A 16,521-nucleotide genomic window follows, 5' to 3' on the forward strand; every position below is an offset into this window, starting at 1 on the left:
CTAATGGGTGCGGGAAGAACTGAAGCTCAGGCAGGTCTCACTGTAAACTGTGACATCAAAATACTGCAAATGACACGGAGAAGTTGCTAGATGAGACCAGACTAGTATATAGTGGCAGCAGGTACATTCGTTTATTTTTTCTAGCAGTAACTAGCACAGCAGTGGATAAAGTATAAAGAGAAATCTGTCTGACCTCCTAGCTGTTGGGGGAACAGTGAGGAGTGAATGCCAGTCTGAGACTGTTTGTGTAGTGAACCTGATATGCTTATCATCATTACCAACGGTGCAGAGGAGATAACAGCTCATGTCAAAAATTTTCCCACATCTATCTGTACACCAGATTATGTAAATAAAATAGAAAGAAACTTCCACATGGGAAAGATATATTAAAAACAAAGATTCCAAGACTTATCAAGCAGGAAAGTGCCGGTAGATAGGCACAATGAATAAGTGTGTGTGTGTGTGTGTGTGTGTGTGTGTGTGTGTGTGTGTGTGTGTGTGTGTGTGTGTGTGTGTTATTCATTGTGCCTATCTACCGGCGTTTTCCCGCTTGCTAAGTCTTGGAATCTTTGTATTTAATATATGTACACCAGATTAGGTTGATATATAAACATTTATCAATAGGTGAACTTACATGCGGAGCATCGAACTTTTGGTGCTGTTGTCACCATTATGGTTTGAGGGTCAATCTTTGTTCCACTGTATGTGAAGTCAGAAGTTCTAAAGTACAGCTGCAAGCAATATGAGATAACATGTTAACTGATTACTTATTAATGTAGCCTCTTTTTTTATGACATAGCTGTGCACAAGAATAGCATGTTGTGAAAGCAACAATCTCTTAGTTACCTTTGGGAGCCAAAATTTTGGTACTGCCGATGAACACATTAAAAGTAGGAAAAGCTTTTGGAACTGTCAGTCTTTTGTCATTCCTCCCCGATGAAGAAACTACAATTCCATTGGTATGGTTTTTCCTGCTTTTAATTTGTCTACTGGCAGTATTGGAATTTTGCCAACCATTCTGTCTCCTAGCAATTTTACAGTTTTCTCAGTTCTCCTTCTGATACAACTATGTATGTATGCACATGCAGTATATTCTACATTTCTCTGATTATGGAGAAACAGATCCTTAAAATAAAGTCTCCCCTACTGATACACAAAAGTCGTAAAATAAAGGAATAAGTGACATTTACAGGTTCATGTTTACATGAGGTTAGCATACTATATAGCTGTACCTTAAAACACTTACAAAAATTGCTATTGCTACATGCAGATTGCAATTATCCTACAACATTATTAGTTTTAAGCTGCAGATCTTTCAAGTAAGAAACACTTTAACTCTGGACAGTACAAGCAAATGAAAAATCGCATACACACAGTGAGATGTAAATGACACACAATGCTGAACAGCAGACACCTGAGTACACATCAGCACTACACAATGTAACTATGCAGGTGAGTGTTCTCTACAAGTTATCTCTGTAGAAGGACAACATCCAAAAGCTGAGCAACATTTTCAGTCTCGTCAATCACTCAAAGCCTCACTGATAAGATAAATGTTTACCTTCATTGTTTCCATTATTTACAATCAAAGGTTTTCTACTGCCATATTTAAATGTTCAAATGTGTGTGAAATCAATAGGGACCGAACTGCTGAGGTCATAGGTCCATATATAAACTCAATTGTCTTTTAAGTTTACCATTGTGGTAACCATGCAATTTGTATGATGGATGTAGTACTATATGTCTTGACACAACCTTATATATTCAGTCTCATAATGTGAAGCAGGCTTGAGAAATCTGAGTTACATGAGTTGCATGGGAATGTATATGGGAAAGATATAAATGAGCACTGTGTACATGTTTCATTTGTTTGCAGCAGTAGGTTGAATAACATCTCTGTTTTATTCTGGGGTTGGTTGGGTTGGTTTTGGGGAAGGAGACCAGACAGCGAGGTCATCGTTCTCATCGGATTAGGAAAGAAAGTCGGCTGTGCCCTTTCAAAGGAACCATCCCGGCATTTGCCAAGAGTGATTTAGGGAAATCACGGAAAACCTAAATCAGGATGGCCGGACATGGGATTGAACCATTGTCCTCCCGTTTTATTCTGGTTAAGCACATCATTAGTACCCAACTTTTTCCATTTAATGAAATATTATCCACCACCCTCTTTCAGCTGTAAAATACTTAAGATGTGTACTGAAAAATTATCAGTGAAATATAAATATGGAAGGAGTAAATGTAACAATTCATCATACAGTTGACGTAACAACAGATATATAAATAAGACTGAAAAGAGTGCCAACTTTTAAAGTCCTTCTTCAGAGCTAACAAAATACATGTACAAAGGCACAGATCCACCTGCTCAGTTGAACCTTCTTCAGGGCAAATAGTTTCTTTTCTGCTCCAATTCACTTAGTGGCCAACAATCCTCGCAGCACATCTACCCAGCACGCAAGCTGGTCCAACCAATACACCACCAACTGTAGCCCATCCACCTGTGGGGGAGGTAGGTACCATTCTGTTGCCTAATGTGTCATGAGGTATTTGGAGAAATGAAACACATACAGAGCTGCCAAGAAAGCCTGCAAGGAACATGTGACACAATGTGCCATTCATCTGCAAGCTGTTATTGCACTGTTGCGTCAGACATCCGTGCAATTGTGAGGAGGTGGGGGAGGGTAGAGGAGAGGGGAGAGGAGGGAGGGTGGATGGGTAGCAGTGACGGACAGTAAGATGCAGATGGCGAAGCCAACAATCCGCCTGTGGCAGGCCTCAGGCCAGTGGCTCAGGTAGGATGAAGTGTCACTGACCTACCTCCAAACAGGCCACTGTGCCATAATAGATGGCTTTCTACTCCAGAGAGGGGATCCCCCGGTCAGTTATGCCTATGATGAGAAAATCACTAAACACCACATTCTTACTGAATGTAGTGTATATTGTGATGAGAGGGCAGAAGCCAATTTCTGTAGTGAGTTGGCCTTTATTTTAGCTGACGACAAGACGAGTGTGCTGAAAGTTTTAAAATTTTGTGAAGTGTCTGGTCTCCAGCCTAAGGTTTTTGGCTGAAGATCTTAGTTTCTTATAGAGTGGCTGGTGCATCCTTTTTGCAGCTACTTGCCAGCCACAACTATCTGCTGCATTGTTTTATGTCTTTCCCTTGCTTTTTCCTTTTTTGTCTACATTTTCACTCTGCCAATGTGCCTGATTTGTGTCATTTTACGTTTGTGTGTGTGTGTGTGTGTGTGTGTGTGTGTGTGTGTGTGTGTGTGTGTGTGTGTAGAGGGGGGGGGGGGGGGCAGGTGCTCTGGGAGTGAGGATGGTTTCAATCATTCACAACATTTTAGTATAGGTGCAAAACACCTTTCTGTTGCACACACACCCCAACATAACCTGATCATCAGCATTATCATCCACCTGCATAGCTACATTATCCCGGATGACTCGTGCTGGCACTGCAGCTCATCTGCAGTGTAGGATCAGGTCAGGAGGAGTGGGTGAGAGGAGAAAGGAAGCGGGGAGTGGGAGGGTGGTTTGGGGCAGGTTGGCTGACGGCTAGCAGGGAGAGGCGCAGCAGGTGAATGTGGTGCTGGTGAGCTTGCTGTGGATGCATGCAAGGTGAGTTGTTGGAAGCACGTGATGACATGAAAGAGTAAATCAGGAGAGGGAGGTGGAATTGAGGAAGAGTGCAGAGAGGAGGCTGTGGAAGTAGACTGAATGAAGTTAACGAGGATTAAGGGATTGAAAGACATACTGCAAGGACAACCAAAATCTATGTAAGTCAGGAGGTGCTTGTGCTTCAGCATGGGAAAGGGGGGGGATTCATGTGACACAGTTCGAGAAGAAGCTATTGAAATCAAGCCTAATGTACTCAATAGCATGTTCTGGCACTGAATGGTCAACCCTGCTCTCGGCCATTCATTTAGGTGGCCAGCCGGGTTGTAATCATGCTCACTTAAAACACTGTGCATAAGTTGTTGTAGCACTCATGTATGATATGACTGCTCTGAAAGGTGTCTCAGCATACGACACAACAAGGTTACCCATGACATGACTGGAAGGCATTTTTTTTTTTAAGTGATCCTACAATTTGCTATTCCATAGAATCATATGGACTGTAACTGAAACTCAGGTACAAAAATATTTGGAAGGATTCACCAATGCACAACCTAACACATACTTACCATTGCACACATAGTAGTGCTGGAAGCCAAATCGGGCTGTGACGGCTGGTCAGATGCCTTCTGAAGCCGCACTGTGCAGTCCAAACTGACTTCCGGAGGCTTAGAAGGAAATTTTGAACCTATATTCCACAAAATTTCATTCTTTGCTCGGATAGTAATGCTCCCCTGTGATGCGTTTGGTTTCACTCTCAAGATGGCTAAACCAGGGAAAGGTATAACTGCCTGAAGTTGTTGGAAAGCATTTCTCATGTCACTGCTTAGCTGCAGTTTCAGGTTCACTGCTGCCACATTTTCATTAACCTGAAACAATACTGCATGCAATTCAGACAAGGTCTGCCACCTAAACACAATAAGAACAACAGTAATCTGGAGAGTGTAACAGACATTACACAAAGGAATTTAAACACACTACCTTAACAGCAAGATCTCCTTTAATGGGAGGCTCGCAGATGCTGTGCACGATATAGCAGCACAGCGGCTGTTTGTCTGACGGCCTGAAGCGGATGCGAGTCACCGTGCCTTTAGTTTCAACACTCCCCGTCGTTGAACTTATCGACAGCGTCTGTCCTGGGGGCTGCTGCATGATAATGGATACTTCTGGTGCTATGCCTTCCACTTCAGCTTTGCAGGTAACTACTCCATAAACTTCTGTTGAATCCTTCACTTCTGATTGTCCAAACTGTCGGCCAAATAAAAAGATACCATAATTTTTGTTTATGTTACTAGATATAACAAAATGGAGTGTAATTAGCGAAGGATACCAAAATGTATTATTTATTATTCAAATTGCCCCTTCTCCAAAAATTTGTTTGAGCTATGCTTAGATTCAGAAAAGTTCTGTATGCCAACACACACTGATTTTCTTCACACTGAAACTTCAGTTATACTGGCAATGCTGCACTAATGATTAAATTGAACATATCTCAAAATGGGTGCAATTTTATCTTGGGTATATCAAAGCACAAATGCCTACACATGTCTGCTTCTCAAGATGCTGATGACCAACTTGGGTCAATTCAAATATTATGTTCAGCATCTGTACAACATATTAACAACAGTAATTTGTAAACCATTGTCAGCAGGCACAGATTATTTTTACTGCAAGATACAGATTATCTAGCAGACAATTGATACCTACTACAGTGACAAATTAAAGAATCAGTTTAGAAAAAGCTAAAAAAAAAAAAAGAGGTGAATAATATTATGTGTGAGGACATATGATCCTCACAACTCAGCTACATAACAACAAGAGTGTGTACAAACAGTACGTAAACTGTTTGAAATACACTGTAACGGCTGTTGATTTTGTTTGAATATAATAGTTGTAATTTTTACCACAAAGTGGTGAATTATGATTCTTCAGTTCATTTTTGTAGCGTCTTTGGTTTCCTTTCTTTCCGTGATGGCTTCTTCTCCACCATTTTCTTCTTCTTCTTCTTCTTTATTGGCACCCATCTTTGTTTCATCTGTACATTTTTCTATCCTCACCTCATGTGTTGCCTGTCCTTTCTGTCACTCGTAGCTTTACACATTTCAGGTCTCATCTGTCAGTAGTCTACTGATGATTTCCCTCTCACCCTGTCCTATTGTTTCTCCCCGTATTTGTAGACCTATATGACTCCACTCACTTCCTGACAAGAGCCATTTCATACAACTCTCTTCTCTCTATTGAAAAAAGAAAGGACTTCTGGTTAGAAAAGCTTTGTGTCACTGTCCATATCCTGAGTCAGTATCAGGGTTTGGGGTCCATTTGCACACAGTGTTTATGGCAAAATTCTACCTGTCTTGTCATGTGGCATGTGGAAGAACAACTTACAGTTTTATTCCTCTGAGTTTTGGAATACTGTAGACAGTCTACTCCAGTGCATCATATTTAATGAAATGCCATTATTACCTGCATGGAGCGAACTTCTTCTCTAACATGGAAGACCACCTGGGATTTTCCCTTGTGTGGGACCGGATTCCACAGAGGTTGCTGAAAGGAAGCAGCCTAGAATAATTCTTGGTGCATTTTCCAATATAATTTCATATTTTATAATACAATCTTAGTAATGTATACCTTTATTTTGCTTTTTGACGCTGGAATTGTAAGCTGAGAGGCAATGACTGGATCACAACACACAGGACGTCCAAATGGAAGTGAAACAGAAATATATTTGTTGATTTCTGCTAGTGCAAGTGAACCCTAGTAAAACATATAAAAGTTTGGTAATACATTAACAGCTTTAGCAACAATTAGAAGTATGACTGTAGTAATGAATAGATCATCCTTAAAAATTGACAAGACAAGTTAAATACAAGATATAATGGTAAAGGGAGTAGTAGGAGTTGGGTTGGGTTGTTTGGGTAAGGAGACCAGACAGTGAGGTCATCGGTCTCATCGGATTAGGGAAGTTGGCTGTACCATCCCGGCATTTGCCTGGAGCGATTTAGGGAAATCACGGAAAACCTAAATCAGGATAGCCGGACACGGGATTGAACTGTCGTCCTACCGAATGCGATTCCAGTGTGCCAGCCACTGCGCCACCTCGCTCGGTGACTAGTAGGAATTCAGGATATTAATTCAGGCACAGAAGACATTATGGACTGAATACATAGAGAACCAACATATGTAACAACAAGTTATCAGAACTGGAATGATGAAACAATGAGGTGATTACCGTGATTCTATCAACTGGGTTAAATTTTGATTTCATCAGTATATCAAGTGGTTAAACTTTGAATCCTACAGTTTACTACGTTAAATGAACGATCCAGAATATTTTTTCATAATCTTCAAGCATAATCTAATTTATTAAATAAAATAATTATTAATAAAAGAATTATGAGTTGTTAATTTGGTCACACTGCACCTGTTTCACTACGTTTTCACCAAATTTTTATCTATTGTCAGCATTATATTAATGCCAAGGTCTTTGATAATCCCAATCAGAAAGACAGTGTTTGTTGCACAGAAATGTGTAATGACAATAGTATATGGTTTCACCACTAAAACCTCTTGTTGGTGGTTCTTTTAAAAAGTACTAAGTAAGGTGTTGGTGTGGTTAGCACTCCGAATTCACATTTGAGATGATGGTTCAAATGTCTGGCTGGCCATCCCTTTTGAGGTTTTCCGTGACTTCCCTAGATTGCTTAAGCAAATGCCAGGATGTCTCCTTTGAAGAGGGAATGGCCAATTTCTTTTCCCATCATTCTATAGTCTGCACTTATGCTCTGCATCTTCTTGTCAACGGGATGCTAAACTCTGATTTTCCATCTTTAAAAAGTTGTGCATGGTGGTAGCTCACAATACATTTTTCACTTATAAAGTTTGTTTACAGTCAGTTTTGATTCAAACACACCAGTGTTATTCATAAATATACTTTCAGGATGAGAAGCGACATGCACTATCCATCACTCAGCCTTAATGTGCCACAGGAAGGAATTAAACAATTTTGCGAAAAGGTCAGTTGCTACCCACCATATAGTGGAGATGCTGAGCCACAGATGGGCATAACAAAAAGACTGTCACTGACATGAACTTTTGGCTAACAATGAGTGAGGTTTTCAGTCATAAAAAATGAGAGAAAGTTTTCACATAAATTAAATATAGTTTACGATGAAGGCAAAGGACAATTGCAGAAAAAATTGTTAGCATTCTGCCATTCACTGAGAAAATGTATTACAATTGTAAACTGACTCCCACGCTTATGTTCATATACATAGATCAATAAAGTAGAAATGTTATTTAAAATGTTGTTGCGTACAGGACATTGTTGACTGTTTACTATGACAGATGTACATTTGTACACATAACATTACAAATGTTGGATGTACTTGAAAATGGCTAACAGCCTAAATTGGCAGTCATTTTATAAGAGCCGGGGTGGAGGATGGAATAAAGTTGTGGCTATGGCACCTGAAATGAAAAACTTTATTGATTCATTTCACATCACTGTGAAAGTAACTCAAATACCTAATTTAACTCATTTTACCTGACAGCTGTTCAAAAACAATTTAACAGCAAATCACAAGGGTGCAGTGACAATCATGTAGCTCTCATGGTGAAGTGACGTTACCACACTACAAGGCAGTATTACAGCTCACATTTGTTGCTCAGAAATAATTCTATTAGCACCAAATAGTGAATTACTTACTTTTCACAGAAGTTGCCTTACTCAAAAGTTTGTATTATGATTAGTATTGTTGTAGCCTAATACCTCATGTTAGTAGGCTGGTGTGAAAAATCAAGGAAAAAAAGTAACTTTTGCATGATGTGCCAAGTAACATAGCTCAATAAAACATGGACCATACAAAGAAAGAATTGCTACAGAGTAATACAGAAGGTAACTGAAAAGAATACGTAACGATACAAATGGAAATGACACTTTTATTCAAAGACAATAATTACACTGTAGTCGTGATTTATGATGCTCTGATGGGCATCACAGAAGGTAAGACATGGTTCTTAATAGTATGTATGATCACCATAGACAGCAGTACATGGTTGACAATGTGTTCCCATACTGGTGACAAGGTTGGTAAGGAGTTTATATGGTAGGGCACACCATTCCTGTACCAGTGACTGACAACTGCTGGATGGTCATTGGTGCATACGGATGAGTTGCAGCAAGTCTCCCCATTGTGTCCTACATGTTCTCACTAGGATTTTAGTAAGGGGAACAGGCAGGAAGGGTGGTCCATTTGTTTAATGTCCTCTCATTCCAAGAGCTCTTCCACCTGCACTGTTTGATGCAGTCACACTTAGTTGTCCATAAAAATGAAGTCAGTACTGAATGTAGCCCTGAAAAGAGGCACACGGATAGGAGTACAGTGTCACAACAATGTAGACTGGTGAGCGTACTGTGTACAAAGATTTGGGGATCAGTATGCCCTTTCAGTTTTATGCCTGTCCACACCGTAACTCCTGGACCACCAAAACGAGTATGTTTGATGGTGTTCCTTGAATCATTATGTGTTTTCATCTTTTGCCATGTGAGGGTACATCCAAAATCATTACTCAGACTGAATCTGCTTTCATGCAAGAAGATCACACATCTCCACTCATCACTGGTCCAGCCCCTATGCTCTTGACACCATTGCTGTCGATGCGCGGGTGTCAGTGGAATACAAGGTACTGGTTGTTAGGCACAGACACCACCCCTGTACAGTCATCATGCCACTGTGGAGCATGTGAGATTGGGTACCTAGGGATACTGTTAAACGTGGTTGCAATGGCTGTTTTGACATGGGGTCCCTTCTCGCCTGTTACACAATGTAGCGGTTAGCTGACCACGACCGGCCACCACCTCTTCTATGGATAGTGGTGCCTATGGTGCAGAAAGCTTTCAAAACGTGAAAAAATGCTGTGAGCAATACCAAACTACTGGGTGACATGTGTCGCACTTCATCCAGTTTCACCGATGAGTCTTCCCCATGGAAAGTCGTCAAAATGTCTCTGGGCCATGCTGTAATGAAGAAAACCACCACAGTGCATCATAATTGCTTGCTGATTGACACACAGTTTTTTCCTATTCCTTCAACTGCCTCTTGTTGTTAATATTAATAAAGCCAAGTTGCCATCATGCTGGAGAGTCCATGTTAGACTGTAGCCTCCCCCCCCCCCTCCCCCCCCCCCCCACACACACACAACAAGCTGGATAAATTAATTCAAAAGACGGACATACCTTATTTTACTATTATACTATTTTACATTTTACTATACATACCAACTGAGGCTGTTTGGACATACTATCTTCCCTAACTCGTGGTCCTCAGAGTTAAAATATACTGTAAAGGTCTAGAAAAGTGCAGCACACTACAGAGGAGAAGCGTTTCAAGCTCCATTTCCTATCATCTACTCCCTGTGTCACTCCTGACATAGAGTTCTGAGCTAGTTTTCCATCACGTCTCTAATTGTACAGTTTTTTGCATAGCTTTTGATATTTCCCCAATTAGTCCAGTTATTCTTCATTGCCTTGCAACTCCATTCTCAGTTCCCAAAAATGTCATAAGATATGAAACAAACGGTAAACAGTAATTATTATAGACAACTCTAGCCATACAACATTAAGAGCAATGGCCAGTAGTTCTAGAAGAACAACTCAAGTACAGGTGATCATTATACTTCTTTTCTTTTTCTTTTTGTTTTTCCCCCCGTCTAGGAGCAGTCTGTTCTTGCCTCCTCATTTGCAACTGATAACTTTCTTCTTCATATTAGTGTAGTTGGATCCAGTAACTAGATCATTCAGGACTGGGCCCCATCGCAAACCCTGTCTTCTCACCCCTTCCACATACCCTACCAAAATAATTTTTAAAATTCTACATGCTCAACCCAATTTCTTTACCCCCATTTGATTATATCCAATAACTGTTTTTATTCTACCATGCTTCTCAGCACACCTTTGTTTGCCACTCTGTCTATGCATTATACTTTTTTTTTCATTTCAGTTTATTAATGAGCTAAGTACTGTTAGCTTTACGCTCAACAGTTCCCACACCCACCTAGTGGATTCTCCAACTTCGACAGGTCGTGCACACTGTATCTGGTACACTTCTGCATATACCTGTTCAGTGATTCCTGGTGTTAAGCAATATCGCTCCTCACATAAGACGACAGCAAGCTCTCTCTCAGTTATGCACAATTTTCTCATGAAATTTAGGCCACCCACAAAGGAGGTAGCTTACAAAATCCTCATCCCACCAATATTTGAAAATTGCTTGTCAGTCTGTGATCTGAAACAGACAGAACTGGTAGAGGGAATAGAGATAATTCAAATAAAAGAACCTTGTTTCATCACAGGTTTATTTAAAAAGTACTGATCCAACTCCATTGCAGTGTGGTTTACTGTTAAAGTTCTGAGAATGCACATTCATAGAAGATTAAAGCAATATATTGCTTCCTCCAATGGGTATATTGTGATAAGACCACAAAGGTAAAAGCAGAGAGATACAAACTCACACGGAGGCTTACGACCAACCTTTCTTCCAGCAAACTATCCATGACTGAAACAGCAAAAGGAGAAGTGACACTCGTGGACAAAATTCCCTCTGTCACACATCTTAAGGTGGCTTGTGGAGTACAGATGTAGGTGAAGAATACAGAAAAATCAGTTTCTGTCCACAAATTATATCATTCATCAGGATTCTGCTATCTGACAGCAATCTCCTCAACTGACCAGGAGAACCACCAGGAGCCTGTTAGCAAGGGCTTTCAATCCTGTGCACGTCTGGAAATCAGAGTGATCACCTTCATCCCAGAAGGCTTCCTGTGAGTTGGAAACCCAGCTCTCAAACTCCTGCTCGCATCACCTGGCACAAACTGAATGGAAGAAGACATGGAGCACGGAGACAGCTGTAACTCTCTATGGTTGGGGATGGTGAGACTCTCTGCACTGTGACTGCAGCAGACAGTGCTACATATCTTTCAGGACTGCCCCTTAACGCTGTCATTGGGACCCCGCAAGAGCAACATCGAGTTCACTTTCAAACAACTGAGTGTTTTGAAAACTTGTAAATCCGTCTTTGATTTCTTATATTGTTTATTTAACTGGTTGTTTATGATTTCTTTATTTGTAATTGTTAATGTACTTGTGACTGCAACATCTTTAAATACTACAGGAATATTTTTACATGCTCTGCCATGCCCACATTTCAAGAGGCTCCAACTACTTCCTGCCTCCCATCCTCCTGGTCTGAGTTTCAGCAAGACACCCCATACAAAACATTTCTTCCACATTTCTTATAATCATGTTTTGCTACCATTTCAGAAAATACTACTCATATTGCAGAATGACAATACTCTTATTGCTTTTCTCGATTTAATGTGTGTTGTGCACCTTCAACTACTTTCTATTCTGTTTCCTACGTGCTTAAAATCTTGCACACTTTCCAGTTTGCCTTCATTCTGCATTGTTCTTATCCCTTCATCTCATCCTACTGTCATTAATTTCATTCTTTTTTGGTTATTTTTGATGACAAAAGCACACAAAAACAGGTAAGAACACAACCTGTGTAGCAAAGCGAAATGGGGCTATACCACTTGTTCTGAAATCACATTTATTTTTTTCCTTATTTGATCTCATCTTCTCAAAAAGCACATATAAGACAGTTACACAAAATAGCTAACTCCTTATTTATGGTTTATTTCATTAGAGGGGGAGTATGTAGTTCTCAAAAGAAGCAATGAATAACATCACTGACCTGTATTGTACTGTTTATTAATCTAATGAAACTTCTTTTACAGACAATACATCATAAAATGGGATAAGTCACATGGTACTTATCTATATTTCCCTTTTTTCCTTACACATGTTTAAGCATTTTGCATCACAGATCACACATTTAAATTTGTACAGAAACTGATACTTTGAGTAGGTCTAGAGGCCTTTTAGCCATAAATATTTTACCTATTCAGAAAATAAAGAAACTTATTATGTTTATATACAGACTTACATTTGTATATTTACATACAGGTTGCCATTTGCTACACATCTGCAATGGGGATGCACTTTGATACACAAACATTACTTCAACATATCATATTCCAAATAGTGATATGTAACTTTTAAGTATTTAAGCAATGCCAGTTTCTGCCTCACTTTAAAATGCATCAGATTATGAACATTTTTATGAGATGATTCTACAGTACAAATCCTTCAGTAAAGCATACAAACCTAACATTCAATATAGGCACCAGCTAGCTCTCTCATCTTTCTAGCGCATACACACACAGAATCATAAAGTGACAGTAATGCAAGTACCATGTACAGTATACACCTTGTTGATTATATTAGATTCAGTTTTCATTCCACAGACCTGGGTGTGGAACAAGTCAGAAAGTATAAAATCAAAACATGAAACATTTGAATATAATATTCCCTACCCTGATAATCGGTCAGGAGATTGTCAAAATACGTGAATACATTACAGTAAACTGGAACTGCTAATATTTACAGAATTAATACATTTTCAGAAACATAGTTATGCACTTTCAATAAATTTATGATACACAAAATACCCTAATCTTGACTGTTGTGACTAGGTGCTATCAAAACTGAAATCTAACAGACATTTTCACTTAAGCTGGTCTAAGAGTCCCTGTTAAGATATTCAACTACAGAATAGAAGGTGCTGCCTATCAAAAAGTATTTGAAACTCTGTTTAAACTGTACTTTTTCTTAAACCAGGTTTTTAATGGCTGCTGGCAATTTATTGAAAATGTTTGTTCCTGAATATTGGACCCCTTTTTGGACCAAGGTAAATGACTTTAGGTCTTTATATAGATTGTTCTCATTCCTAGTACTGATACTATGTACTGAGCTATTGGTTGGAAATAGAGACATATTACTTCCAATAAATTTCATTAATGAATAAATATATTGAGAAGCTTGTGTACAGTAATTTATTGAACCTCAGCTCTGATAAAAGGGAACTGTAAACATGATTAACTGATGGCATAACCTTAGCAGTTGCCGTTATTGACAAATTGACAAGAAGCATATAAAATTATGGACATCTATTTTTACTTTCAGTGTTTAAAATATATCATCTTGCAACTGTTTTCTTTTATCTGAAGATCTTTGCACCTTGTCATTTTCCATTTTACTGTAGTTGTTAAGCAGTATATTAACACTGACACACAAGCGACAGACTTCCACATTTCTGCGAGTGAATGTTTGTCACAGAATTCTCTTAAAAATCATCATTGCTCAGTATGCAATCAAGGATTAATTTACTTGCTACTTGTCACTGGTTTTGAAGTCTAAGGAAGGACTCGCAACAGAAAAAATTCTCAAATCTGTGATCAGTACCCTCAGTACCTTAGAAACTTGGTTTCAGCTAAATGGGCTGAATCTAAACATATCTAAGACTCACGTGATGCAGTTCAAAACCAAACAGTCAAAATGTGAGCAAATTAAGATTGTACACAACAACCAAGTTATAGAAGAAGTTGACTCAGTCAAATTCTTAGGTCTAAAAGTAGATGAAAATTTGAGGTGGCAGGCACACATTGAATACCTTGCAAACAAATTGAGCAGCTTTGCATTTGCAATGCAAATATTATCAACTGCAACGGACATTGACACGCGGAAAGTAGCATATACAAGCTACTTTGAATCCATTATTAGGTATGGTATTGTTTTTTGGGGTAACTCGACAAACATAGTGCGGATACTAAAAATACAGAAAAAAATCATACGAAATATGTGCACTGCCAATCACAAAGAACCATGTCGACCATTATTTAGGAAACTCAAAATATTAACTCTGCCATCCTTATACATATATGAGATTATTATATTTTTGTACTCCAGACGCGACTTATTTGAGGGAAACCATTTTGTCCATTCACATGATACCAGAAACAAAGAAAATTTTATGCTCCCCACCCACCGCCTCAGACTGTTTGCCCAGGGACCTCAATACATGGGAATGAAAATTTTTAATAAATTAAAAGGGAACAAGTTGATGCAGATGAATTTAGGTTCACTTAAAAGAAAGCTATATGAGGTACTGACAATGAAGTGTTATTACTCAGTGGATGAATTCATGCAGGACAATCTGGAAATTTGAGCTGGGTACAATGTGTTACATGTTCCAAGAAATATCCTTATAGTGTTGTTATTTATTATAGTGCTATCATTAATTAATGTAAAAATCATTGTAATTGTTTTATAAATTTTTGACATGTCTCCTGTACGCAAACCAAATGGATTGCAAATGTACGTCATGAGATGAATAAAACACAATTCACAATTCACAATTCACAGTCATCTGATAAAAGCTTTTGCATCCAGCAGAAAGAATACATAACAAACAGTAGTATAATTTTTAATAAGTTTGTGCTCTGCAACACATGCCAGTTCTCCATCCACTGTAAGGAATTGAACACATTACGTGCATTGTAATTTTTTTAAGGACACTACAGCAGTAATAGCCTACAGTTAGTGTACAGATTGATAATTTTGGGGTCAGTCTTACTGACAAATATTTGATTCTAAATATTTGGTACAAAGCTGTCACTGACTGTGTTATGACATTGTTTTGTCGCAACTGGGAAAGGAACTAATCACAACTTTCTTACTTGAACCAATTACTAAAAAAAAGCTCTAGAAAAGAAGACAGTCTCAGCTCTTTTTCTGCTTCAAATATTTGCCTTTTAATTACACGATACTGGGATGCAGACAGCCATTGATACAATACAAACTTTGCTTCCAGTTTGTTAGTTCTGAAATTTTCCAGGTAATACATATGACATTTTTAGTTCTGATACAAGGTAGGTCCTCAGTTCGGGTAACGGACATGTGCTAAGCTTAAGTGCAAAATGTGTTTCTTTAGTGATCGTACCTACATACAAATTCATGGACTTCCATTTATCCAGCCAATTAAGAAGCTTCTCGAGAAACACATACTTTCCATCTTCACGGTGTTTTGTAAGTGCTTTTTGCATTACCTCCCTAAGCCTTAGTTCTTTAAAAGGGGCCTTAACACAACAATCTGTCAGCAGATGCTAATTATGTTTATAAAATTAGCAGTTCCTTCATAATTTTCAATATCACATGTGGGTCCCAACTTAAGTAAACTACACTGGATATTATCATTGAAACTTTGGCAACCAAGCTTTACACTCTGTTTCTCCAATTAGATTAGATTAGATTCAGCTTTGGTACATAGACCCAGAAAGAAGATGGTTCTCTTGAGTGTGGAACATGTCAGAAAGTTTAATATAAAAGACATAGTCATTTGAATATAACACTCACTTCCCTGATTATTTGTCAGGAGATTGTCAAGATATGTGAATACATTACAGTACAGTGGAACTGTTAATGCAATGAGGTGGCCACAGCGTTTCCAAGCTTAAACTATATCCAAATTTTAATAATTTGTTCTTTTCAGTTCAAATAGTAATATTATTGCAGAAAATGAAGCTTGTATTCAGATGTGTTTTGTTTTCAAAGTTGGGGAAGAAGAACATCATGCTGTTGTTGTGGTCTTCAGTCCATAAACTGTGTGGCGACCATCGACTGCCAGTAACTGCCACCTACAAAGTGCAGAGTAAACAGTCTGTGGGACTGAATGCTCTTTGGTTCGGTCTCATGGACTGAGGTTATGATGTGCATATTGTGAGTTTCTGTATTGTTTTTCTTGTGTTTTGTGTAATTATACAAACCTTAATGGAAGTGCCTGATTGTAGTAAGTTGGAGTTTTCCTGTGTGCGGTCAGTCACTGTAGCCAGAAAACCCAGAGTGGTGACCCTGAGTTGCGAAAATACATTGCCTTCGCTTGCCCATGTACCACAGGTTTCGCGCCAATAAAAAATGTCGCAACCCCCAGTTTTTCCGGCAGTGCAGGACGCTGC

General features: G+C 38.9%; 1 protein-coding gene across 2 annotated transcripts in view; it reads right to left on the reverse strand.

Moving 5' to 3' along the window:
* The window catches only part of LOC126284007 (AP-5 complex subunit mu-1-like), a 51,517-nt gene that overhangs the window by 2,906 nt on the left and 32,090 nt on the right, over nt 1–16,521 (reverse strand). Inside the window, exons 5-9 of one of the 2 annotated variants that reach the window (XM_049982549.1) lie at nt 6,241–6,366; nt 6,076–6,156; nt 4,594–4,860; nt 4,182–4,481; nt 635–731 (exon numbers count right to left, since the gene is read on the reverse strand). In XM_049982549.1, the coding sequence (XP_049838506.1) occupies nt 635–731; nt 4,182–4,481; nt 4,594–4,860; nt 6,076–6,156; nt 6,241–6,366 (871 nt within the window). The remainder of the gene's footprint in view (nt 1–634; nt 732–4,181; nt 4,482–4,593; nt 4,861–6,075; nt 6,157–6,240; nt 6,367–16,521) is intronic. The other variant, XM_049982550.1, reaches the window with a different exon arrangement.

Source organism: Schistocerca gregaria, chromosome 8 (assembly GCF_023897955.1).
Source record: "Schistocerca gregaria isolate iqSchGreg1 chromosome 8, iqSchGreg1.2, whole genome shotgun sequence".
NCBI lineage: Eukaryota > Metazoa > Arthropoda > Insecta > Orthoptera > Acrididae > Schistocerca > Schistocerca gregaria.